The 27,912-nt window shown below is 44.1% G+C and overlaps 1 protein-coding gene across 1 annotated transcript in view; it reads right to left on the reverse strand.

Moving 5' to 3' along the window:
• The window catches only part of LOC149339228 (glycine receptor subunit alphaZ1-like), a 200,092-nt gene that overhangs the window by 12,204 nt on the left and 159,976 nt on the right, over window positions 1-27,912 (reverse strand). The window contains exons 3-6 of the mRNA XM_089547996.1: window positions 22,916-22,983; window positions 19,306-19,529; window positions 15,496-15,578; window positions 1,746-1,880 (exon numbers count right to left, since the gene is read on the reverse strand). Of these exons, the coding sequence (XP_089404122.1) occupies window positions 1,746-1,880; window positions 15,496-15,578; window positions 19,306-19,529; window positions 22,916-22,983 (510 nt within the window). The remainder of the gene's footprint in view (window positions 1-1,745; window positions 1,881-15,495; window positions 15,579-19,305; window positions 19,530-22,915; window positions 22,984-27,912) is intronic.

Genomic DNA, 27,912 nt, shown 5'->3' on the forward strand with positions numbered 1-27,912 from the left:
AATGAATATAAATGGTAATTCCCATTTCATACGTACTTGTCGCATTTCGCGATTATTTTTTTACTTGTTAATCATAAACTGGTTCGTTTTTTTGAGCTGAATATTAATGGGAACTCATGGAACTACTCGCACTCAATGCGGGGTTTCCCACACATTGCGATTGCCGCACGGGCAACATTTTCGGTTGAGCGCACTAGTGAGAAGAGCCAAGCAGTAGCAACTAAATGTGCAATTCACGAAGGTGATATTCATAATGGTTGTAACTTTTCATCGTATTTAGGGTACACTTTTGCCATTGAACTGAAGAAAATTGAGCCTACACAAATATCTACCAGAGCGATTAAAACTATTGCAACAGAAAAACTGTGCCGCTTTACAGCCCCGTCGTCTCTCACGAACCTGACCTACTCTTCTCATGAAGAGCTTAATGAAAAGGTATAGAACCCATGATAGGAAGAGAAGTTGGCTTCCATCAGCGGCATTCGAATCTCGTAAGGTGAATCTACAGGTGAACCGGAGCCGTTTCCCAGACATGTGACGCGTCTTGATGCCTTCATCTGAATTCTATATGGCTGCTTCTTTTGCCTTGGAGTCAATCCTAGGGGCCTATTTCTCATCAGAATGTGGAAAAGTGGTTGGGCGATCAGGTTTGATGTCATTTTTCCTGCTTCTTTCTAACCTAATCCTGTAACCTTACCTGCTCCCGTCTGGCATTCTGGACGGAATCGGAACACATCCTACATAATTCAAGGGGGAAGCACATTCCCTACTTCGCCATTACGTCCTCAAATGTCGGTAACACTACAGCCAGTCGACATCACACATAGCATAGCTCAGCAGTCGGTGCCATGATAAGGCGTTTTTTTCTGAAATTGGACAAAATAACCGGTCGTATACCTCCTTTGTAGAGGGGAATGAAATTTAGTTTCGCACGATCAGCTCTTTTAACCCAATTTACACTTGTATTCGATGAAATCGGTAACCGTGGTGCAACCAGGCGTCATCGTCCAAACATCGTCTCACGCATGGTCGGAAGGCTAAAGGACAAATAATTAGGGTTTAAACAAGGTAGCGCATTCTTCGCAATTGCTTTGCCCCTCTTGCGCATTTGAACACGGCACAGTGCACAGGACGTATGCCTGACAATGTGAACTCTTTTCATTGATTGTGGGCTTTGAATTTCACGGCACCTCTGTCAGCGGCTTCTTGGCCGCAGGTTTGTATACACATTAAACATTTCAATCGAAGGCATATTTATGGCCCCGACGAATCCATGCACCGGACCATTTTTTTCCTCACTGGTTGAGATATGATACAAAAAATAGCATGTGTTCATCACCGATGTACGAAGTAACCTTTCAAGAATGTAGCGACGCCTTTTTTAACGGTCAGTGCACTCACGAAAAACAAGGAGCAGTTTGGATTGATCACAGATGCCAGGTTGCGATAAGTTATGCTATAATGTTGTGTTATATTTTTATATTACGATATTTTTTACGGAATCATTCATATCGCGCCTGCCGAAATTACACTGTTGTGGTGTGTTGTACACTGGGATCCAGTACGGGCGTGTTTATGCCGGATGAGGCCTGCTTTCGAAAGGCTTCATGCACGTGGTGGCCGATCAGTGAACGTAGCCGAACAAATTGTAGTCGCTCGTTCGAACCAAAAAATGGTGTCAAGTGTGCGAATCTGTCCGTGATAACGCTGCCTGTACGAAGGCGTCACACTGAAGACATACTCACCGATCTGAAATGCGCCGCTGCATTTTGTGAGGCTTATCTGTTGCAGCTCGAACTGCGCCATCTTGAGTCCACTGTACATGGTGACAGCCTCCGCATTTCCCCACTGCAGCTCCACTTCTTTGGTCGTCTTTGAAACTGCAATGAGCGGAATTGAGTCATGGGGTTGGTATCTCCAAGCGACTTGCAGTTTTTGACAGCACGTAAATTTTTCGCAAAAACAAGCATTTTTTTAGAACAATAAATCTCTCTCTCTATTCGACGGTTGAAAAAAGAAACGCACCAATGCAACTTTTTAGAGCACCGGTAACATTTTTTCACCATTTTTCTCCCGTCACAAGAAATGACAGAAAAGTGACAAAAGCAACACGGTCAAGGATAAGAAAACATGGTGGTGTGTATGGAGAAAGTGTCGAGCGGGAGCCGAAAAATTACTTTTGCCTTACGAGAAAAGGCATTTCAAGAGCACTTCACACTCGAGACGTGTTTACAGTGTCGTTCACGGTCTTTAAAGACATGGTTCCGGTAGCCAGGCACTTCCTTTTTAGCGACTAGTAACAGACGGCCGGAGGCGTCGGCGCCATTTTGCTCGCCTCGGCACCAATTTCAGCCAGCTGTCCAAATAGCACTGAAGTGCCGTAATTTTCTGCGCGTCCTCGACGCTCGGGGATTCGAAGCAGAAGAAAACTGAGCGGCCACGCAAAAAAAAGTTGGAGGATAGCGACGTAAGCTTTGTGAAAAAATCTCTATATACCAACATTAAAGCCCAGCACTTCATTGAAAAAAAAAACGAGAAACGAATGAAATTGCTTTGTGCTGAGTGTAAGCGTTTGGGTGAAGGATGGACGTTTAAAGTTTTGAACGACAAAAACATGTAAGGCACAAGCAGAAAATAAAAACAGCGCTAAAGTGTGACGCACATCTCCAAGGGACTTGTAATTTCGTTTCGACACAGGAATCAATCCCCAGAATCTGAACGGCATTAAAGGCTGGTCTTCTTAGTAACAGACGTTCCCAAATTAGTGACCCTGCGGACAGCAAGTCCCTTTTCATTAACAGCAAGTCAAAAGCAAAACAACTGAAGAGACAATGCAAACTAGACAAGTATTTTGATATAGGCCGAGCCACTTCTACTTGCTCGGAACATTCAGGAAATGCTCTGGTCTCAAAAATCGATCAGGAGGGACTTCACAGAATGGAGGTCACTAGTGAAGACTGAAAGCGAAGGAAATGCTGTTTAAGGAAGGTAGTCTCACACTGATGAGGTACGGATCATTTATACCGACGATTGTAACTTGAAAACTTGGTCTTGGTTACTTAAGTGGCCTCACGTTTCAATGCTTCATGTTATCGGTGTCGACATAGAAAAATCGACCTTCATTGAACAGGGACATATTTCAGAAATAAATTTCTAGCTTTTTGCCAAGTTTATCGACGCACATACGAGCAGATTACAGCGGCCGAAACCTAAGATACAAATACACGTGGACAGAAATTTGGAGCTGCTAAAAGCTAATAATAAATACAAAAAGCTAACAGGGTCCTGGGCTTTCAGAGTAATTATGCGAGGTTCCGCCACGTTAGGCGCTAGTGTTGTCGTGGAGCTACTAGGCGCGGCAGTAGCTAGTAGCATGCAAGACTACTTGTTATCATCAGAATGGCTATCTGCCCTTAGAAAAAAATAAAAAGAAAGCTGGGTGAACTTCTGCCATAATAGCCATTGGGAAAATTACTTTGTGCACGTTAGCGTGACCTGGGAAGCCGCGGAATATAAAGTGAGTGGGTGTTGTTATTATAGAAATGTGGGCTTTCGTCAACCTGCACTGCCACTCTGTGCTTCTGCGACACAAGCCGTGGCATTATGGACGTTTGTGTCGCCACCTATATCCATGACAGAAGTGGGATTGAACCAAACACAGCGCAAAATACAATAGCCTGCTCAATAAGAACCAACATGGCTCTATGAAGGGGCTCTACTTAGTGATTAGACTGTTATAAACTATCCATATCCTTACTGCAACCATATAATGAACGTAGTCAAATTGATATACCTTGCTCCGATTCCTCGAAGGCGTTCAGCCGCGTGTCCTAGGGTAAAATTTCTATAAACGTCGTAGTGATCATTGTTGTGGCAATATATCGCACTGCCTCGAAAGTTATCCATTCGACGGGTAGAAATTCATCCATTTCAAAGGACTGTCTGTCCGCAGAGTATGCTAAGATCTGTTGGACGAGTCTCAAGCTATCGCGTTATTATTAGTTATTTTTCTTCGCTTTATGCATAATACATTTAATTTAACGCTGCCATCTGGACGATCGTAGTAGACATCATTAACAAGGTAATTAATAACCGGATGTCTAAGTGCAGTTTGGAAAGGCCTTTGCACATGTAACAGAATAGTTCCAAACATCGATGATAACACTGAAACTAGAAAGAAGTGTTTGACTCTCTTAAAAAAAAACTTTTATTTTTTCTTGTAAGATACCGCGTGACGAAATAAACAAGGTAGACTAGTATAACTGCAAGCCTATAATTCTATCCTGCGACCTAACTTGCAATAATTACGTATCTTACATTGCATATAAGGCATTTTAAGCGCTTTGTACACATAGATTGTTCCTTACGATTGCTTCCCCGGAGACCACACTGCTGGCTTGGACGCAAATCAAGCGTTCTGCGCTAGAGTATGGCACTACTGCACGGTTCCCTGATGAATACCTCATCTTTTGACTGACATATGTCAATTGCCGCCATTTCCTGAGTACTGCACAAGCCTTGTGCTGATTTTGCGTTTCTGCTATTTCTGAAAGTTGCAGATGTATACTATGTCTTTTTATTGCGAAAGCAATACTACTTGCACTTTCACGCCGTTGCATGCCGCGGCCGGTGACCACCATTGCCCTTCATTTGACCTTGATTGCATTACGTTGAATTAGATTGGGTTAGATTGGATTAGATTAGATTGGATTGGATTGGACTGGATTGGATTAGATTAAATTACTTTAGATTAGATTACATTGGTTTGAATTGGATAGGAGTGGATTGGATTGCATTGGATTGTATTGAACTGGACTGGTTGGATTGGATTAGATTAGATTACATTGGATTGAATTGGATTGGAATGTATTGGATGGGATTGGATTGGAATGGATTGCATTGGATTGGATTCGTTCGGATTGCATTGAATTGGATTGCATTGGATTAAATTGGATTGGGTTGTATAACCGATGCATCAGCACAAGTCTAACCACAAGCACCACCATCAGCTACACTACCAGCTGTACCATGGCGTACGTACGGATATTGCTTTCGCAATTACCGGGCTTAACCAAGCTAAGCCACAGATTTTTTTTTCTTTTTTTGGTGATTACTTTATCGACATCCAATGTGAATTTATCATTCTTGAAACGTGTTACAAGTTATTGCGTGTGAGATGTGCATTGGGTCCCGACCCCTTTGGGGCTAGTACAGTTTGATGAAACAAATAAATAAATCTTAACCACGCTGATTCACTTACTGCTACCCCACATAATCGAGCAAATAGCTTTGAGTGCTCACATGCGCAGGACGCGTAAAAACGTGAAGAACTGCTGTTCGCCTCATCGCAAGTTAAAGCACATGACGTACGAATAGGAACCGAACCTCCCAAAAGAAAACAGTCGCATACAAATGGATTGGCTGTTGTACACATAATCAAGAAAGTTCAGCTTGCTTGTTAGGAGAGGACCCCCCAGAAAAAGAAAAGTGCCTACGTAAAGAAGCAAATCGACGTGCAGTTTTTATTTCTTGCATTTGAAGACGGAATGTTTTAGCATAGATGGGAACAAACAAGCTATGCAGCGGTGATTAAGGTCACCCAGCATCGGCATCGCTTATGCTGCCTCAGTTGTTTAGCAAACTGGAAGGCAGAATACTATTAGATCAGAATCTTAGTTGAGCTAGTTGGGGAACCGTAGCCATCACGGAAAACAGCGCGCACAAACCGGCCAAGAAAAAGACGAAGTATAGTCGTCTCTTCTTCTGTCATATTTGTACGTGCAGTTTTCCTTAGTGTTTGAGAGAAATATAACAGCATAAACTAAACAAGCCCAATAACTAACATTTTTTTCTTGAGATAAGCATGAAGCAGTCGCTAAAAAAAATGCCCTACGAGGTCGTTTTGCTGACATTGCATTATACACAGGCTTCCTGAAGCGGCAGTTCCAGGAAGCGGATTGCACAAAGCTCTCTTTTGCTGACGGTAGAATGTCCGCATTTTAAACTACGCGGGCTGTCTAGCCTCAGGCATCTGGCTATAGTGTCGACAACTTGGTTTCATCACGGAGGAAGGAAGTCTGATAGTTTATTTATTTGTTTTGCTGTACGAAGAGTATGGTTCTTTGCAAATAGGTGCACCATCTAGGCAGCCCAGCTCCGCTTTATATTTGGTCTAATTCTTTTTAGCTCGCTTAGCGACGTTTTATTTTAATGAGAGTGCTCTAACGAGCACCCAGTGGATGTCCATTTTACAATTCTTTCTCATCGCCAAAGTTGGAGCCTTTTGCTGTGAATTTTCCTCTCGAGGTTTATGCGCGCATTCTACCAAGGCAATCTAATTTTCCTGCGGGACTTTTTTAAACATGGTTAATTAATTCATGGGCTGCATTGTTAACGCCTTGTTTTGTGTCACTCTGTCGCTGTTACCTAGATAATTGCCAGAGATGGAATCCAATACAGTTATTTCCCTCATTACAGATATTTTTTTTTTTCATTTCAGTGACTTGCCAACAGTTGATTGCGTGTCTCCAGCCAGTAAGCAGCGACATTTTTAGTTCTCATCTTAAAATTGTCTTTCCATGCTCTCTGGCACTTCCGGCAGAAAGATCAGGAAGGAAGTCCGCGGCACCGTCTCTCATTCCGATAGAGGAATACACGAAACGTATCGAGAACCGCGATATGCTTATTTGCGTTCCGACACTGGTTCCGGCGCGGACAGAAAGCGGGCGCAGGTAATTGCGGCACATACCGAACCTCACTCGCGTCCTGTGGTAATTCTCCCAGAATGCCATGCACTCTGCTTAGCCTGCGTTAACGTCAAGGCAGTAAATGTCACTGCTGCGGAACGGCATTATGTCGGCTCAAGTGAAATTTGCACACAGCACCGTTGCTCTGCAAATGAACTTAGCGTCGACATTAGAGGTCCCAATGTGCAGGAGCCAACGCGTGCAGTGTCACGCGACGCAGTGTTTGGCTGCCGACTGCCATCACACGTGTGCATGCGTTGGGGTCTGCCCTGGGCTCACGAAGCAGGGTGAACCGCTTCACTCCCGGCGGGGCTGTGCCCCACCATACGGAGTGCCTGCTCCGGCTAACAACAGGCAGTTGTGTCTTCAAAATCAGCAAGTATGCGGGAGTGCCGCCTCTAAGCTTTTCATAATTTAATTTGCCGTACCATTATTTGAATGAAGCAAGACTGAGGTAAGGCGCTCCTTCTTCAATCCAACTGATTAAATCTGAGACATTGAAAATGGGCCAGAACGTCCTTTGTCAAAAGAAATAAGCCCAAGCGGTTCATTCTGGGCTTTCCTGTGTGGTGGTGTGCATCGGAAGCATTCCAATTTTTTTTAAGTTAAGAGGAATTGCCTTCCTCACTCTTCTTAAAGCAAGGAGTTCCACGGATGCTGGACGAAGTTCGCTACACGGCTCTGAGGCAAACCCCTCCAGCTCTTTTCTTTTATCTTGGCATTTATCTTTTCATCAGCTTTGCTGCTTATTTTTACAGTCCGTTGTTTGTATAGTTAAGTAAAACTGTGCAGAGGTTCGCATTATGTACATCGGTTGGTTGCTTTTGTGTCCCCCGTATGATTCCTTGAGCCCAACTCTCCCCCATCTTCCTGTAATGTAATGTAATCCAATTCGTCGCTGAATAACTCCACCTATTAAAACTATTTTGTTTTTGACAGGAGGTGAAAACTCCGGGCGGCTTTGTGTCTTCGTTTTTGAAAGGAAGATATAAGTATTCGGGCGGCCTATAAATGAGGCGTCGCAACACATGAATGTCTCTATACAGAAGCTGCGGCCTGCCATGGTGCCTGTGGGTAAAGGGGGAGCACAGTTGACTAGAAACCAGTGGACATAGCTTGCCTGATGATTATTATTATTATTATGACCCTCTGCGAAGCGCGCGAGCGCACAAAGTCCATTTTCTCTGTAACCCTGGTGTTATTGTGAACGGCTCATGGCTATTTCAGCTTGCAGGCAAAATGCCTAGGCTTAAACATGAACTTCAGGAACACATTATTTCTTTATATAATAAAAGCGAAGTTAACGTACTTTCTCCTAGCTTTAATACAACACCTTTCAGGAATGAGCTGTATAAATAGACCCGTACAGTGTAAATAGAGCTTCGGCGCTCTTATGAAGCGTAGTTGCATCACTAAAGTCAAGCCTTCAAGGCAGGATACAGCGCAACAGATGCATTCTACTGCCACGCAAGATTTTCAGTTTTTGCTGAATATGTTCTGAAGTTACTCAACAGTCTGCCCACAGAGTTTCTTTCAGAGCAGCGAAGCACAAATCGAGAAATATGAGTTTATTAGAGAGCTGCCTGCGCGCGAACCGCTGTGCCATGATGAAATGCCTTCACACATAGGTACGGCGCACGATGCAAACTCATCAGGCTAGCGAATATGTGGCTGAAAGCCTCATTTTTCTACATTTTATTGCATGAGAGAACTGCCGGAAAGAATAGAATGGAAATGTGGGAAAAAGATTTTTTGCAGATGAAATTTTGAGCCTTTGTGCCAGGTGGCAAAAAGGTTTTTAACGTATAAGCTTCTGTGCATTCTTATAAAATTTTGAGATCGTTTTCTACCTTTTGAAGTTATTCAATAAACTGCGTCTTTAGGAAGGCTGTCCTTCGCATATGCAGCAGCAATTACATTTTTTCATCGAATCGTCTGGGCCAAGATGTTGTGAAGAAACTAAATTTTGGATTGTTTTGACTTTATATTGTTTCCGAGAAAGAAATAGGAAACTGTCCTCATATTACGAAACAAGGGAGACCTTGCAAGAACATACCGAAGGAATTATTACAAATTTGCATGTTGTTACGAAACCTGAATATTATGATGTAAACGCTCGTACACTGGTGTAATAAAGAACAATGAAAAAATGTTTTTACCACATTAAAAATCTTAGTATCCCTGCAAAACACACTAACAATCTGTTCCCGCGTTCTTACTCTGACAAACTACACGTGGGTGACACAACTTCGCAGAGGTACATACGTAATGCGCGAAAATGTTTTCACTTTGTAATATTTTTCAAGTTTGGCCAAAGCCTGGAATCCGCATTTTTGCTTAACCATGTGGGGTCATAACCCTGCATGACCCGAGATAAGAACATACCAGTTTAAGCAAACTGGGTAGCAAGGTGTTTTTTCATAGACTAACAAAATTAAGGTTGTGAAGCAAGCCTGTAGGTTCAAAGCATTTCTTCACGGTGGCGCGTCCTTATCTAGATCACGATTCATCTTTCCCAGAAGAGACAGCCACTGGCGACCACGCCTTCCATGACATGAGCGTTAGTTTTTCTTCTGATTCTACGTGCAATACTTTGTTCTGCGGCGTACTACAACCATGCTTTAAAGTACCACCGGGGATATTGCTTCACAACCCCCGTGTTATACCCGCATCGGGGCGCACGCTCTCATTGCGAGATATGTCACCCGTGAGAACAAGGACCCGAATTTAGGTGCAGTGACCTATGCCTTTTTTTCCCTTTTTATGGTCTTGGCTCCTTTCTATCACCCAAGATACTTGGAATAGCGCGCGCTACAACCACGGTGCTCAAAATTCGCAGGGGACGTGGCTCGCTGAAAGAAACTGCGACGCCCTTTGTCCCGAGAAACAACTTTATAGCGACGAGCTAGTTTTACGGCTGGATCACATAGGCGCCGTGCGCAGGTCTTAAGTGCGTAATTGTCCTTCGCCAGCTGGTTTACGGTGCAGAGCCTGTAATGGCTGCCTTATACGTCGGTCACGCAGTGTCAAGGAAGGAATAACCAGTGGGGCATTTTACGACAGCTCTTGAGCGTGGGCTCCGAAGTTTGTAGAGCTATCTTTCATGGCACACTCTGGCAAGGATCTATGTCAGGGGCGAGGCGCCTAAAAATGCAAGCAGCCGCACAAAGAGACGGTGGACAAGGGACTTGAGAGTAGTAGGAGCCAGTTAGAACAGCAAGCGTTTTTTTTTATAGTTGAACATCACGCGCTCGACGTGTGGTAGTATACACTATAGAGACAAAAGAAGACGTTCTCATGAACATACAGCCTTGTCTTTACTTTCATTGTAAGGTATTCGTTGATAAGCACAATGGTATGTGGGTTGCGGAAATGCTGCTGTAGGTTTTGTGTCACTAGATGTTTTTATTTTTTGTTGTGGGATTTACATGGAACGTTTCAAGTAGGCATGAGGTCACGTGGGGCATAAAAAACGTGTAAGGTAATACCTGCTTTATAGTTTGAATTCGGCAAAAATCACAAGCTGGCTTACTCCAGAAGCCGGAGAGACGGCATGTAAAGAACAGTTAACTTTTTCAATGCCTCACAGGTGTCATGATCCCTTTCGTGCTTATGAAGCCACAACCGCCGTTCGAGCGGTGCAACAATGAGTAATATTCCATGGCAGTAAATTGAAGTTTCAGTTACCTGTAGGGCTTTCTAGTAATTTCTTGTGATTATCCATGTTTACTAATGTCGTGCCTATCATTACAAAAGAAAAACACATGGCAGGGTGTGTACCTCTTGCCTGGGGCGCCATGTCCTCGGCCTATCGCACTGTTTGTTGAAGCCTAAGTGAGGTGCCGGCAGCTGGTACTGCGTTCATGCTATTCCACGCGCTCATGTTTCCTGCTCGTACCACCTTCCATGACCATACTGTTCTTTGAAAATTAAGGGCTATAATTGTTATTAACTCGCCTCCGAAATGTTACCTGCTATTATGCACGAAATTTAGTAATAGTATCGCGAAAGCGGGAAGCTGTAGGCGAGTTGTTCAGAAAACGAACCGCAGTTGCTAATGTTATCTTACGCAGTAGGCGTGAAGTGCGTAGCAGAACTCCAGCTTCGCTCCGCATGAAATTCGTACAAGGATAAAGCTTTACAGTCTGAGTTGGGAAGTAAAAACACGTAACAAAACAATGGTTAATACATCTGATGGCACAGTAGCTCATTGCGGACGCGTACCAACTCAAGATGATCAGATACTTCTTCGCTGCAAATATGGTTGCCATCAGTGAGGTGCCTCGGCCACCATCACACAGGATCAATTTATATCATCTGAAAATAGTTCAAATAAGACCATCTTTATGCTGGGTTATATCATGATGGCCTTTCCTAACAAAAACAGTCGCAAGCTTTTTTTGTTCGGCACAATTTTCGAGATAGACGGCTTACTGAAACCCGCATCGTACCGAGTAAAGCATAAACATGAAGAAAAATAATTAAAGCTTACTCTTTGTGAAGAACGAACTGGGTAACAAATTTTAAGCAATTCTTACAGAACTGCGCTGCAGTCCGGAAACCCACGCTCGTGATATCCTCGGAATTAGGGACCGATTGCGTTTCAGCAGGAAACCAGCGATGGAATTCTTTTTTTTTCGCAATACCCCTAACAACTCTTGCTCGTTATTGCCTACTGCTTTAGCTATAATCTGCACTTCTGACCGGCGTGCCGTGGCTTGTGATCTGTTACTGTTACCAAGCAGAATGTGTGTAATGCACCCTCTGCTGTGAGCCATTGTGTGCCATCTACCGGATTGGATTTCGCGATTTCCTCTTTTGCCAATTCGCCGCTGAAGGGCCTTGCAATAAACCACAAGAGAGGATCGAGGATGTTACAACTTGAAAAATAGAGCAGGGAGAGAATTATGTTAGAAATGCGATCGACAACCAAGATCGATGGTGAGGAAGCCTAAATAAACCGAAACACTGCAACTCGCTAGCTAATCAGCGGAGCTTCTCATCCCGTGTTCCACTTTAAGTTGATTCCTGAAACAAGTGAAGTGAGCTCGCTTTCCCGTCACTACGTGTTCGCCCCGCAGTTTCTAAGGGAAGAAAGCAACGAAAACAGGCAGTTACGCGGATTCTGTTTGTGACTTTCGCTAGAAGGAAATAGGCAATCGGGATTGGAAGGTTGCCGGTCTGTCGTTATTAGCGGTGGTGACGATCGATACAGGCTTCCTGACTAGCCCGGTCGTTAGCCGCTCAATACCCACGAACTTCCCGATTGTGCTTCGCCATGGGGCACCATTTTTCTCTCCTTCGCACTTAATGCTTTTTCTTCGTCCTTGGCAGTGAAGAAATGGCGCAGTGGTTTTCGGGCCTAATGGGCTTTTCCCGCAGTCCCCTGTGTGTCGGTACAGATGAACTAAATGTCGGGCTGCTATGACAACCCGCAGTAACTTCTGTAACAGTGGTACTAACAAGGCCTTAATGTATGCTTCCTAAATCTGAAGACATCTTAGGCTTGTGTACGTTTTGGTAATGTCTGTAATAGCACATTCCGGTCCGTATTGCGGTCGGTTCTCCTTGTTATTGAGTCCTAAGCAAAATTCCCGACTATGAGAGGAGGATTACGTCATGGTGTAGAATTATAATGCCTCTAGAAATAAGGAGGGTGAACGTCTGGTGAGCTGCATCTAAGTTGTTCAATAAGCTATTAGATAGGCGTTCGCACTTGCCTTTCGATTACCCGCCGCGATGGCACAGCGAATAAGGTTAAACTGAATCCGGAGCCTTGTACTGCACCCGTTCAAGAAGCACACATGCTGGTTCGGAATATTTACATACCACACAACACCATTGTGTTCTGCAAGGATTCTGATGCTGCTGAACACAGGATCATCTTCGTCCAGCGAGTCATCACCAGAGGAAAAAATTATCAGGCGGCCATCTAAGCATCTGCAAGTTTAAGTTCGAGCCGAAACCCGGTTTCGTCGTGTCTTCTCAGGCGAAGTAACGAGCGAGTATCTAGGCTGCGCTCAAGGGCACCGTGCGATCGGCTGAAGTGCCATGGGGAACTGTGGGGGCTTGTGAGGGCACTATAGCGACTGATGTCAGAGCGCTATAGTTCAGGAAATCGCTTGAGCTATATTGAAGGCTCGAAGATCAGTTTTCCCTCTACCTTTAACATGTCTTTAACCTGTGCACACCTGCGTAAAAACACCGGCGTATCAGCGCGAAGGCACGACGTCGTAAAACCGGCCTGACTCCCTAGTGCGCCTGCGTCGTAAAACTAAGAAAGTGGAAACATAGATGGCAAGTGATGGATTATAGTGCTTCAATAAAACGGAGAGTTGAGCTAGTTGGTAAATGTTTCTTGGAAAAAACAGAGCTAAGACGAAGGACAAAGAAAAAGAGTACAACAGGACCGGCGCTGTCCTGTTGTACTCTTTTTCTTTGTCCTTCGTCTTAGCGCTGTTTTTTCCAAGATTGTAGTGCTGCAAACTTACACAACTAAGACGAAGGACAAAGAAAAAGAATACAACAGGACCGGCGCTGTCCTGTTGTACTCTTTTTCTTTGTTCTTCGTTTTAGCGCTGTTTTTTCCAAGATTGTAGTGCTGCAAACTTGCACAACTTTTCTTTGCACTGCCATTACACGTACAGTCCGGCCGAAATGAAACGCGAACAGCGCCTATTAAGGGAAGAAAGTGCTTTACCTGTATACTTTCAGCCGCAGTATGCAACTAGCCTGATTGATGTTTCTTGGTTACAGGTATACCGAGGTTGAAATTATTCATAGACCTGTTGTAAAGAAACACTTCAGTCTACAGTAAAAAAAAAACGTTGCATACGCGTGTTCGCGTTTCATTCCGGCATGACTACAGCTTCTCTCGGCTCTTGTCTCTTCGCCTTCAGTCATCCGGTCAAAAAAAAATGGAATGGCACATAAAGTGTTATATTCTATTAGTGTTGCGACCAAGGGAGTGAAATTATTCTAATGCCGTTCTACTAACGTCATTAGTAATGTATAGCATTTAGGTTGTATAATGCCTTTGGTAACATGTATGACATCACAGGGGTTCTTGAGGCAACCTATTTTGATTTTCGTGGGAGATAGTTTATTAAACAGCGTGACCATGCTATTATAAAAAGAGTTGTTTGATATTTTGGTACGACATGATCACGTGAGAAATAAGGGGCTTGATATCTTCAAGGCCGCACTTTTCACCTTTACATATTTATTAATATGTCGGTAATATCTGAACATAAAAATGTACCGAAAGCCATAATGGTAGGTTTCTGCTTACTTCGTAAGCACAAACCTGACACTGTGGTTTTGTTTACGAAGTAAGCCCAAGGGTGTCCAAGTCCCCAGGACAAATTGTACAAAACCCCTGAATCAGGAAAAGTTAGTCGCATCGCTCGAGGCCATATACATTTCTTGAAAATATTACGTACCGATCACACTTACTTGCCTAAAAAAATTACATTTTTCGATGTCTGAAGTTTTAACAGTGCCAAAACTTGATCAACCAGTTTCGTAACTGTATCTTAGGCCTTCTAAGCGAACTATACGTCAGCGTCCCGCTCACAAACACAGCGAGGAAAGGCTACGCTGATGGCAAGTGCTGTCAAATACTGGCCAAATCGTTAATTAGTTGTGAGAACAGTGTCAGATACTGAGTGCAAGTGCAATCATTTATGTCCTCTGTGCCAGGTCCAGTAAATTGTAGAAGCTCTATGCGCTTCGAAATCACCAATATGCTTAAATAAAACAAACTTTCAATTTTTAGTGGAGCAAAAGGCCAAAAACCTGCGTCATCAGTAAAGCAGGGAAGCAGCTCTCTCTCTCTCTCGCTCTGTGCCGAATGGGAGGTTGCGAGGCAGCTTGAGGCAGAGAGTTCAGACTACTTGTTCGACCAACTTGTATCGGATGTATTACGCGCCATGTGCAATTCATGTCTGAAGAAGGGGCGTGCCCCACGTTACGAGGGGCAGTTGATAAAATGTGTGACCAGTGTAGATGGCGCAGCGTAAAAACTAGGCTGAAAAATGCCACGACACTGTGGTGGTACCACATTCAAACTTCCACCAAGTACCTGATTACCACCGGTTTGATAAGCGTGCAGGGAAGGAAAGTCAATTGCAGTATTTGCGGTGCAATAAACAACAGTGTAGTCGCTATCAAGTGCTTGGCATGCTGTATACTGATGATCCTTGGTAGCTATGCAATCAATATTGTTGTAGCGGTGAGCACCAGGTCTCTTGCTTGCTATATATTCCCTCACCAATCAGAAGATATAAATTTTGCATAGAATATCATCAAAGCTGCTACGGCCATTGTTGCTGCTGCGAGTAAACCGCTTATTTTTGGGTTTGACAAGCTACCCAGAAATAAATATGAATAAAAAATGAATGTCCTTGCTAACTACCTCCGATTGGCAACGACGCCGTGCAAGCGCCATGAAAAAGTTCTTTCTGGGAATAGCCCGTTGTTATAATTCCCTACAGGCGTCACTCTCTGTCCTCGGGTCATTTATCGTGAGTGAGCTGGAAGCGTAGACAAGGTCGTCATATCCCTGACGCCGCTGGCCTTCGCCCGCTGTCCTGCCATCCCGCCCTTCTCTGGGAAGAAAGCAGTTACTCCAGTCACGTACTGGTGAAGCTATCAAAGGCGGCTTAATCAGGGACGGCTGCGAAGCATGCACCACCAGAACACAACGTGGCCTGAATGCAAACGAGTCGGGTCTAAACGCCATACTTACAGGAGGCAAGCTCGATGCTGCAGACCTGTCTGTCCAGGGGGTACCGCTCCATGTTCATCATGCAAGAAAACGTCAGCTTCAGCCTGGAGGATAAGAAAGGAGGAAATTTGAATGACTGAGGGGGATAAACTGATATGAATCTTTTACGACGAGGTGGAATTTTGTCCGTACTGATTTCAGTCCGTTGTAGTGGTTGAATGTCTTAGGAGCGCGATAGACTGGCGTATGTGCATAATGTGCAGCCGTCGAAGCACGCATACGCACAACATCAAAAAACAGTCTTTCTTTCCTAATAACGTAATAAAAGATGAATGAAGATGGTTATCTGCGAACAAACTTTCAGTGAACGCTTCATAATAGACCAAGAAAATTTCAAGATGCCACCTCAAACAAGGACAGAATAGTGAGTTCACACTGAATAGCTTTTCATGATTATACGTCTAGCACCCTACGTGAGGGGGCGCAGCAAGCATTGCGTTCGGCTAGCCCAATGAATGTGCGTATTTTATGTGAACCTACAGCCGCTTTTCTGCGCACTAGCTATAAACATGTGAAAAAACGTGCGAGAACTTTCAGCCACTTGCTCAAGCAGTATCAAAGAGACAGTGCCTACAAACTGGTATTTGTCTGTGTAAAAATGTTATATCGCAGGGAGGACTGACACATAAAATATCCTATAAAATTTTTGTTGCTATCGCTTTCTCCAGAGTGATTATTTGTTGCCAGCCGTATCTTAAATGCTAAATTTCTGAAAGAATTCCCTGGGTATCCAAAATAGAGGAAAATGTCAGATGTATACCAGTCGCGTGGTAAGCGTGCTGAAAGCTCTTGCAGAATAAACATTTCAGATGATATTTTTAAGGGCCACTTAACGTATGTGCGACAAACTGTACTCGAAAGCAGCCGTGCACGGCATTTAAACGTCATAGCTTCAGCCTTTTGTAGTACAGTTGACTTTTCGTAATTTGCACAAACTATATCGAGAACTGAAAGAAGTTTGGGTAAAATAATATAAATTTCCTGGAGCGTTTATTTCCTGGAGCGTATGTTTCATAAGTTTGTAAACTTGCGATATTTCACGGCGGAAAAAAGACTCACATACAAGCTTTTAAACCCCAAATACGATAAGAAATCTTCTAAACTCTCTACCCTTCTGTTGCCTTGCTGACGGCGAAGGAAGCTGTACGGACAGGTACAGAACGGTTCGTGACTGCTTTAGGGCTGCATCATTCCTGGAGCTTGTTCTATTGCTACACCATGCTCTTCTCTCAAGAATATCATACATATGGCACGACACTTCTCATGGGCTTTAAACAGCGGAGACGCCAATAAAGGGTTCTTTATCACCTTTTATACGCTAGAAATGTATTCCACTGAAGCACAAGTACAGGTAAGCATGAAAGAGAAGATATTAGGAACATGCCATAACGCATCATTGAATACTAATGAGTGGTTGACAATCTCTTTTTGAGAAGCTTCATTCTAGAGGCGTTCATTCTGTGACATTTTTGAAAATTGGATGCAAAGAAAAAGGAAAACCCGGTCTTAGATTCCACGTCAACCAAGAGCAGGGAGTGCAGCTAGCGCTAAAAATTACAAACTTACTTTCTTCGGTCACCAAATACGAATTCCTTTTTCATTCCTTACATCTTCAATGGAATTCATGTTCACAAAAAGTTTCCAAGAGAAGTGGGGATATGTGATGTTTACTGGAAACCATTGAAAAATGTGCCCATGGAATATACCACTGATGCATAGCAGGCAGTCTGAAATACTTATTTAAACCTCAGTTAAAGGCGTTGCTGATCCACATCAAGCATTTATCATTTTGTGATTGGCTCTACTGAGCGCAAAAACACCATTTTTCTTCTGTTTTGTGTTTAAATATCCTAATGTAAATTGGTACAGCTGCAACAGAAAAAGATTAGCACAAGTGACTCATGACTGGAGCGGAAAAATTGCGAGACGCGGCGCTATTGTAGCCGTACGCGCAGATAGCGAGAGTGCCTGGCACATTCCACTTTCCAAAGTGGGGGTGGCCGATAGAAAGCAGCGCATCCGAAAGCAGGCACTGCCACACATTACTTTTGACAGTGCATCTCCACTTTTTACAGTGCATCCCCAGCACATTTTTAAAGGAAAATGGTGATAAAGATAAAAATGATCGCCACGCCAGCGTGAAAAAAATAAATAAAACGAGATTATGTGCTCAGCCACTTTAGCACATGGTTTGGCTGATAAGAGATCTACAGGCGTTCGTTTAAGATGTTACATTTCAGATGGGCGAATGTCTAGGTGGGCTGCTTTCTGCCGGCCACCCCCGCTTTAGGAAATGGAATGTTCCTGGCACTCGCGCTATCGGTGCACTCGGCAACAATAGCGCCGCGTGTCGCGATTTTTTCGCTCCGGTCATGATCCACTTGTGCCATTCTTTTTCCGTTACAGCTATACAATGACAGCCTTCTGACGGTAGTTCAACGCTCCACGCATTTCTTGGCATTGCGTTATTTACTGCCGAGTTTTTCTAATGATGTTCCCTCTAGTTTATGATGTTCAACGCTAACAAGTACAAACTCGTCTCGTTTTATCGCCAACAAAACCCTTTTATTTTTCCTCTCTGCAGCGATAAATCTGGGCGAGCACACTTTATCCCAGTCATATCACCTCCTAACATATATATAGCATTCATGAAACGTGATCTACTTCATGCGCTGCAACACGTGAACAATTATGTTTGCAAAATTCTTGCGACACCTAAACTTCAGTGCGCCAGTGTCATCAGGAAACCACACCAAGTATACCTAACGAATGCACTCGAATAAGTTCTAAACCGCGCCATTCGCTTCTTTCATTATGCATATTAGTATACCAACAGCGTTTCATCTCTGAAGGCTAATTCAGATATTCAAAGCCTCTGAGCTCGCCGCCGCACCTCCAGCCTCTGTTTGCTCCACAAGTGTTTCCATAGTTCCCTAAATCAAACACCTTACATTGCTTATTCGACTCGCATATCTCACCGCGCTCTCCAACTGTTTCAGATTCTCCGGTCTGTGTGCCGTACTGCAAATATTTAATGCTCCTTTTCCTCCGAACCGTTGCGAACTGAAGTTTCCTCCCACCAATTTCGCTGCCGTCATGTGCCCGTCTGCATTTTAGAAACTATAACCACTTTTATTTCATGGCAAAGACTTGTACTGGTCATTGATGAATAATAAATACATTAACTCCTCTCTTTTGCCATTATCCCATCAGGTGTTCATTAAGGTGAATAAAGTGAAGTCAAGTGAAGATGCTGTAACCTTCTACTAGAGTTTCATGCATTTTGTTTCGTTTACCAATGAAGATTTTTTCCTGACTTCAGTGTCTGATGTTTGAATCTAGAGAAGCTAACAACTAATCCTTTTCCGAGGGACAGTAAATGACGACAGGGAACATAAATTTGGTCTTTTTTTGTTGTGCCTTATCGTTAGAAATTTTTGCTTCTACGTGCCACGTAAAGATAATGTGAACGTAATTTTGAAATATAAATTTCTTCAGTTCCAAAAACTTAAAACTGGCAGTTATAACCAGCACGACGCAAATCTACTACTTCCTTTCACTTCGGCATTTACATAACTTGCAGACGACCTTTCATCTTCACGCTGATTTTTCATGAATTGCTTTGAGTTTTGAAAACTAGAGCATGCGTTGGTTAAGCCGAGTCACTGGTGACCGAAAGCTGCGAGTTTCGAAACATTGTCGTATTGAAATTTAAAACTCGTGCTCCATTCAAAGCGGGAATGGTAAGGGAGCGATACAACTGCAGATTACCTCAGCATGTAGAGTATATCACCCGTGGGATATATCCTCAAGAGAACGTTGGGAACAGTGACGAACTGGAATTCCCCATGCTTGGCATTGGGAAAGTAAACGTCCGGCTTCCACACTTTCTTGAGGAGGTTTGGATCGTTCAGGTCCAGGGATCGGGTTAAGTTGGCGTTCTTCATCCGTAAGTCGGTCCAGGTCTGGCGGAGGTACAGGTCAACGTCATAGTCCTAAAGCAGAAAGTTTAAACATCAATTGAGAGTATGAGTAAGAGATGCTGGTAAAGTAGAGACAAAATGACATTTTTTGTTTGATTGTACAATGGTACATACTATCGTGTACAAAGTCTCCAGCCGGCCGAGAGAGTAAGTTAAAACACATATATGCTAGGAATTGAAATGCAAGCATTTCCAGTCATAGTAGATTGTCAACTTGTACCAACAGGCTGCCATTCCCAATCATTTGAGCACATTTCTTCTAGACTTAAACGTTTTGCAGAACAGAACTGTCACATTCCTTTATTTGTAAGTATTAGATAGCAGGTATTTTTCCACTACTTTAATACTATTCTTACTGGTAGCTTACATGTAAGAATCGAAGGTATGACAAAAAATATTGAGAACCACTTTGGTAATTCAACTCTCCACAGTGGGGGTCCCTACTATAACACAAAATTTTGTCATAATATTGCGTAGTATTTTATGTTTTTTCTTGTAGGCCGCTTCTTTTCCCTTCTCCTATCAGGGACCGTTAAGTGCAAATAACTGGTGACAATGGGGATAAAGAAAAATACATTTACACTTTTATGAAAGGCTCTGGCTACCGTTAGCGCCATATTTCAGGACAAGGTGCGCATCTGTGGATAGCTACTCCTTTTATTGCCGCAACATAATGGCTTTTTGAACTTCCGCAAGGGGGCTTGCACTTATTCGTAATTTATTTCATATAGTAAGGAACGCGTAGGCGCGAAAGGCAGGACCGAGAAAAGGAAACACGCACACACACAGCGCTGGTTGCGTGCGTGTCTCCTTTTCTCGGTCGTGCCTTTTCGCCCTGTTATCGTTGAAGTCTAGTACCAACTGGTCCGGCAGCTTTCCGTAATGCAAGCGTTAAGCTTTTGTCAGAACGAGTAATGTATTTATGAAGACAGGAAGAGAAGTAGGCGCGTACAAAAACTTTGGAAAGCTACTTTGCAACAGGGAAGTGAAAACGTGAGAGGGGAAGAAAGATTATGGTAGTTGGCGATAGTTGTAGAACAGAGGTGCGAATTTATCCTAACAGTTTAAGTGTCGACGTAGGCACGACCAGAATTGGATATACGCGCTACCCTGCAAGTGAATGAGCATCAAGATTGCTAGGTAAACTTTCCAGGATTATCTCCATGTGACTAGTGTGAGCTTTTATGGCTAAAGCTAGTAGGGCTTTCAGAATAATCCAGAAATTAGGCGTGTTCATGGAATTTACCCAAAATGTATTGAACAAGTATTGATGAAAGTTTTCCTCTAGAGATCAGAAAGCCCGAGTGTACAGGAAGCGAATGTAATGTTTGGCAGGGAGCTTTGATGTACAAGCGCCTCAACTGTCCTCTTGATTCTTCTAGACACAAAGAGGCATGAAAGGATTCAGAAAGTGAGCTGCACTACGAATATTTTTTTCCATGCACTAAAGGAAAACCAATCTACATTATATAAGAACGATGGGAGAAGAAGAAAATGGGCAGCGGAGCCACAGTACTTTGCGCGAATAAATAATGGCTGAGTGGAGTATGTAACTTTTTAACACATCTTTTAGCGTTCAGAGCTACAGTGCAATGAAATTTGCCTTTCATGTACGAGTGTTACTTTATTACATTAGATCACAAGCCTTTTATAAGAACATAAATGGTGCGGCTCATAATTTATGGAGCAGGGAAAACATCGGTACACGTAATCCGTATATTTAAATAATTTGCAAAGAAGCGTTCATCCCCTGTGACATTGTATGGGGGCTGCGTAATTATTAAACACTCGGTTATTACTTTACCGAAGCCATGAAGGCTTCTTTGTTGGCCTTACCGGAGATAAAGTTATTTTATTCGTGCTCTTTTCCTGGTTCCTTAAGGATGATTATTTAGTGGATATGTTATTTGAATTTTATTTTCGTCTAACCTGGTTCGCGCGTAATAATTTGAATTTTTCTCTAATCTTGCCAAGGGAAGCTGTCAGCTCGAACGTCGTGATGGGTTGACTTGTTCCAGTGTGATATAACTGCTATGCCTCTTGCTTTTTTTTCGATTTTCCACAGGGATTTATTTTTTTTTTTGACAAAAGGCATTAGTAAGAATCGAGGCGTTCTGAAATGACAGCAAAAAGAAGCAGCATGCTAGCATGCAAAGAGTGCCGTCGTCCCGTGTGCTTTCACTGTTCGTTTAGTTGGCTGGCACTGCTCCACGAGGCGATGCCTGCTCTACGCTTAGAGAAGTACTTTGGTTTTCCTGCTCTTAGTTTTACTGTCTCTGTGCCGACTGCAACTATCTGCCCTACTCAAACGTATTTACAATCAGGAAATAGTCTGTGAAAAAGAGAAATTACCCGAGCGAAGTCGCGGTAGGCTAGCCCAGCAACAAAGTTGGCAGGAAGAGCGAAAAGGAAATAAAACTCGCACGTCACCGAAGAAATATCTGGGCCGCCCGACTGACTGCGTCTGCAAATACGATAGTGGGCCGAAAAACTTGATTTTCTTTTCCCTGAAGCAGGTGCGGCTACTGAGCGATAGTTCTGCTAAATTTATTAATACTGCTTCCACTGACAGATCCGGCCGTTATTCAGTGCAAGGACTGAGAACAAGTGCAAAGCTTGCCCGCGCAAACGCACGGCCATACGAGAGTACTCTTGCCACCGGCAGCCGCATCAACAACGGCAAAGAGGAGCTACGGACAAAGCGAGGGCCTTACCAAGTCAAGAAGGCGAGTAGTGTTGCCATAGTGACTTCCCACCGCACAAGCAACGCCCCAGGCTTAATCATTCGCAAATACGTTGCGATAATGAAGCTTCTTACTGCTTTCGCCTTGAAGAAGAAATGACAAAATGAAATCAAGAGTGCAGACGTGTCCGACATTCATGGATCACTGGAGAAGTTATCGCCCATCGGTTGTAGCTTGCAGTCTTATGCTGGGTGTTGATGTTAAGCCTCTGGGGCTGTGGTTTATTTTTGTTCTCTACTTCAAGAGGGAACGGAAGCGACGCTGAGGAAGTAGATGGCATGATGCCTAGACATCATTTATTGTTAGCGTTGCCAAAGCCTGCAAGAGCTCCGTAGAAACTAGGGCTTTTTCGTCAGGTTTAACTGCGAAGTTTCTGAGAAAGCTGTTTAGCTTTCCTTTGTAGCCGTATGGCTGCGCTTGGGTGGACGTCAATGAGTAATCACTCCCTTATTACAAATCTACTCCACCTTGGGGGATTCCTCTAAACATATGGTCAGGTAATATCTATAAGCAGAGTTCTTTAAATCCTTCTGAGCTAGACAGAAACTTTCAGGCATGAATGAGGAAAAGTTCATTCATGCGTGCACAATTTGAGGTTGGGCGTGCAATTTATTGGCTTATAGAAATAGTAAGAAAAGCACGTGCAATGCTTACCATTGTAGCCGGATTCACTGCTCCAAAGCTCCTGAGGTATATCTCGCACTTTACAACTGTAGGAATGTCTGTTAGAAGAAAAAAAATGGCGACGTCTTAATCATCAGTGATATCATGAGGAGTGCTGCTGGCACTTTGAGGCATTAGCAGCAGATTTTCAGTAATATCTAAGTAGAAATGTCAATCTTGATTACTCTTGAACTGGAAACCTGGCTTGCGGTTTCCAATACTTTCAGAATTTGAGACCTACTATTCGACTCATATCCCCAATAATTCTGCAGCCATTCTTATTTCGATTATGAGGTGGTGCTGCTAGCGTTACGAAATTCGAAATTAGCATGAGCAATTTACTTTTTAGGCAAATTTATTACATGAAAAGTAGTAGATCCGTTCACCCTTGCTGCACTGTTGCTTAAGGCACTCAACGTTTAACCCAAAATGTACAATTATAGCACCACTGGAATAAATTACTGAAATAAAGGCAACATGAACGCTCTGCACATACAGTTTAATTTGTTCGCTGAGCATATGTATGCGAAGATCATGTGAGCGAAGAGCATCGATGTCCTTCCTTAAAGTCGCGCTAGAAAAGTTAAGTGATGCTAAAGATAAGAATCAGAAGGAACCCGATAATGTAGCGTTACGTCACCAACGAACGCTTCTTATGAACAAAAATTGAACTTGAAGTGCACTGAGCAGTGTGATATGATAATGTTAGCCACGCACGTATGACCGAGGCGCTTGAATCAATGAAAAAAGGTTTTGCAGCTGTGCCAGCTGCAGGTGACAAAAATTGATGCGAAAGCCTTCAACGAAAAAAGTCTGGCAAACGAGTGTCTTCGTACGAAGCGGTATCAGTGTCGGCGCTAGCCTCAGCCCGGATACTGAAAAAAAAAATGTGCATACTTTAAGCCAGTCCGTTACATTTACATGGCATCACAGCGATGACATCATCGTGAACGCTTCCATGAGTAGCAATTTTAGAAGAAAGCGAAGAACTGGAGTGCGGTTTCTCAATTATAGTAGCGTGCCACTTTTGTAGGAGGCCGAGTAATGTGCTGAGTTCGACTATATCACGACGCGGGTTGGAATCTGGGAGCCTCCTAGACTACAAACCTAGGACAATGTCACCGCCAAGAACTCCAGCGCTGGAACGCAGCAACTGGGCAGGAACAATTAATTATTCGTTGTCGGCAACGACGGGAGATAGCATTGAGACTCCGTAAACAGGTCCTTGGTGGCGGCAGAAGGCATAATTTATTCGTTCCTTGAGTGTTCGGCTATTCCAGTGAAGTCACCGCAAAAAGGGGATGGTGTCTAGATGTTTACTTTGTAATTGTGTGCACGCAAATGTATTGGGATATATCTTGAAGAAAAACAAAAAAAAAACTGCGAAGCGGTACAAACCGAACTCGTCCATGCTCTCGCTGGCGCATGTTTAGAGCTTCACTGCGCGATAAGTACAAGCAAAGACGAAGTTTCATAACCAGGCAGAAAAACCAAGGCCATATCCCCCTATCCTTCCAAAACTCTTATTCAGTGGGAGACCGCCCTGCTCATTGAGGCCCTGGAGGCAAGAAATGGCTCGTAAAGAGGGACGCCGTAGCAGCTTCGGACGCTGGAATCCTGAAATAGGGACTCCAGCCACGGGGTTCGTACTCATTTAGGTCAAAAACATTTTCATCAACAACAAGCAGAAAGACACGTTTACAGCAGCATTCAGTTAATTTGTAGAGCATTGAATTTTTTAACAACTATCACTTGATTACTGCGGTGTGAGTAAATGAATGAGTTGAAACGCAATGCTCTTTAGTTTTATGCGAATGTTGGGAGTGGGATATAATCGTCATAATGGCAGATGTGCTGAAACAATCGCTGACACGGAACAGCCTGCGAAACATTTTCTCACTGAGAAAAAAAATCGCGTTGGATTTTCAATATTATATGCTTATATATCGTTAACCCTCTTGAACGAATCGCCGCGAAAAGTTTCACCCTACAAAAGCTCGAGTTCCTACGAGAGGTCTACGCAAGGTCACACCATTGTTTCTTTCAATGCGCGAGTTTTACTTACACTTCTCGATTTAAAGCATGATACACAATTCACCCACTCGGCTTCCCTGTACTTGAATTTCCTTTTGTTATGGCACTATACAGTTTGCTTCATAACAAACTTACCGCTGGAGCTTTATAGAATACCTGTGTGCTGGTAATTTTCCAAAGACCTTGCATACGTACAAACTCATGAAAAAGAAAAACATGCACTTCATCCGCCAGCTCGTTCCCACACTTCTTGTGCTTTGGAAACGCAATACCATGGCGCCTTGTACAAGGGCTGCTTTTCCGCGCGGGATCAAGAGAGTTGATGATTTGGAGAAGAGGAAGCATTTCTTCTAAGCTGGGATGTTTTAGGGAGCAAAGAACGAAAATGGCGGTGGCACATCTCGCCTTCCTGCCATCCAGCGTGCCTGGAGGAGCAGAATATGCTCTTTTACTGGCTTTGATCGCTTCCGGACAAGTCCTCGCTGGAATAAACAAGGCAAGCGGCTAATTAACAGATGCGCACACTTGGACACCACTGAAGCATTTTTAGACATGAAGTTGATTGAATTCCTAAGAAATTTGCCCTGTTGGTTATAAGTACTTCAACGAGAGCATCATTCGTCATGCAGGAGGGCAGGAATAGGCAGACCACGTTGGTAACTTGCTGGACATCATTCGTCATGCATGAGGACTGGAATAACCAGACCACGGTGGTAACTTGCCGGGCATCACTCGTCATGCATGAGGGCAGCAAAAGGCAGACCACGTTGGTAACTTGCCGGGCATCATTTGTCATGCATGAGGGTCTTTGGGGATCATTTCCCCCGCCGTGCCCGTGATTTTGAAGCGATAGCTTCAGCCTGCTACATTACCTTAATTATTGGTTTCTCGGGAAGACCAACATGTGTCGCACAAGACTCATAAGTGACCGCACCTGCCATCGAATGGGAATGGCGGATCGCTTAGCCCCTGTACCACTGCGCCAGCAGGGGTATGATGACTCCCAGGTGTTTATGAAAGTTAAGTAGAGAATTACCAAATCTTTATATATGAGAATTAACCGACCAGGCCATCGCGTCACACAATTAGGGCGCTGCTTTAGTTTCCCCTCCAATTTTTTCGCTCACAATGCCGACACCCACCGGTGTTTCGCGTGAACGAGGGCTTTAACGCTATCGCATTAAAACACTGGTAAGAGCTCATTCCTAGACAACGTGATGGTTGGACTCTTGAAGAGAAGTTAGGGCACTGCGCTAGGCATACAATGCTGCTGCGTTCCAGACGGTCTCGCGTAGGAAAAACTTCAAGCTCCGAGCACCACATCGTCACATAAATGTCCCGGAAGGAAGGACGCTTCTAGCGGCAACCAATGAAGCGAAGACCACCCGCGCACTACGTTTTGCAGCCACCAGGAGCGGGAGCAACTAGCCCATGGGCTCCGCCACTCGGTTTGTTGCAAATTCCCGGTCCCGTGCCGCTCAAAGCTACCGCTGTTGCGTGGAATACAAGCATGCGGAAACTGTGCGGTACCCTATACATTGGCACTAGGGCTCAGTTCACTGAGGCGCGTGCGCCATAAATAGAAGACAAGTGCCTATGCCGGGCAGTAATCCAACTGCAACAAACAGAGTAGGCGCCGGAGGACCGGCAGCAGACGAACAAAGAAGAGAAGACAAACCTAACACTTGAGCATGAGTCTCCCATTAGCGTTTCTTTTTTTTCAGGCAGAGCAATGGTGCAGTAACTGTCTCACTTCTCGGTGAACACCAAAACTGCGCCGTGAAGGAAGGGAGGAAGGTGGCAGAGAAATAGACAATTCAGGGGGGAACTTTGTTGACCTGAAGAGCAGTGAGCCGAAAGCCTTAAGCGTGGTGTTGCTGCTTTTGTCACTGATGTGTGGTTAAGATGTTAAGCTTCGCCTCTAAGAGTGGAACGCGACGGCGTCTTGCAACGCTGCCAGGGAGTCCAAAGAACGCCATCGCCCGTTCCGCTCTACGCCTTGCTCGTCGGTAAATTGGTTTTTGAGGAAAGGAAATGCATCTGTCAGGCATATCTCGGTGAACGCCAGAACCTCGCCGCAAGGGCAGGGAGGACGATGGGAGTGAACGAAGACAATGTAGTCACTAGACGCGCCTTTGTTCATTCCAAGTGAGTGAAAAACATTTATTGCTCCAAAAATCAGATTTTAGTGGTGGGCCGATGTCTTCATGTCTTCGGCCTCTTCACAAGGTCGGCGCCCCTATTCCAGGGCAGCGCTGAGTCTTGCTGCTTCGCAGGCGTGCTGCACCAGTTCCCTTTGGGCCATGAGCTCGCTGCTGGTCAGCAGGCCCTCCCATTGTTCCGCATTCGGGTCATTTAGCTTGTGAAATGCTCTGTTACGTTCGCATTCCCATGTGATGTGATATAGCGTGGGGGTTGCTCCGCACCACGGACACGTGTCCCTGTATTGTGTAGGGAACATCTTATGTAGTATGTATAAATTGTGGAAAGTCCCTGCTTGCAGTCTCCGCCAGCAGACCGCCTCGTGCTGTGTTAATGATGTGTGGGGTGGTGGGTATTTGAATCTCCACCCTCTGTGGTAGTTTAATATTTCTGCATACGTTGGTTCCACCGTCATGGGGTCCTCCAGGGTTTCTGACTGCCCTGCTCGGCTCGTGATCTCGCGAACTAGGCTGCCTGCCCTCGAGTTACCCTCTATCCCGGTGTGTGCCGGTATCCAGAAAATCCTGTGTCTTAAGGTCTTATTTGGAAGCTTTGCTTCGAGGAGGACGCTCATCGCTTCCTTGATTATTTTGCCCTGTATGTAGTTCCTGCATGCTGCTTTGGAGTCTGTTAGGATTATCAAAGACTTGTTCCTACGGTAACCTTCGGCCGCCGCTAGAGCTACGGCAGCTTCCTCCCCCTCCGTTACCGTACAGTTTCTTAATGTCGCGCTGCTAATTGGTTCCCCCATG

This window comes from Amblyomma mixtum, chromosome 6, assembly GCF_055824585.1.
Source record: "Amblyomma mixtum isolate Tamu chromosome 6, ASM5582458v1, whole genome shotgun sequence".
Lineage (NCBI taxonomy): Eukaryota > Metazoa > Arthropoda > Arachnida > Ixodida > Ixodidae > Amblyomma > Amblyomma mixtum.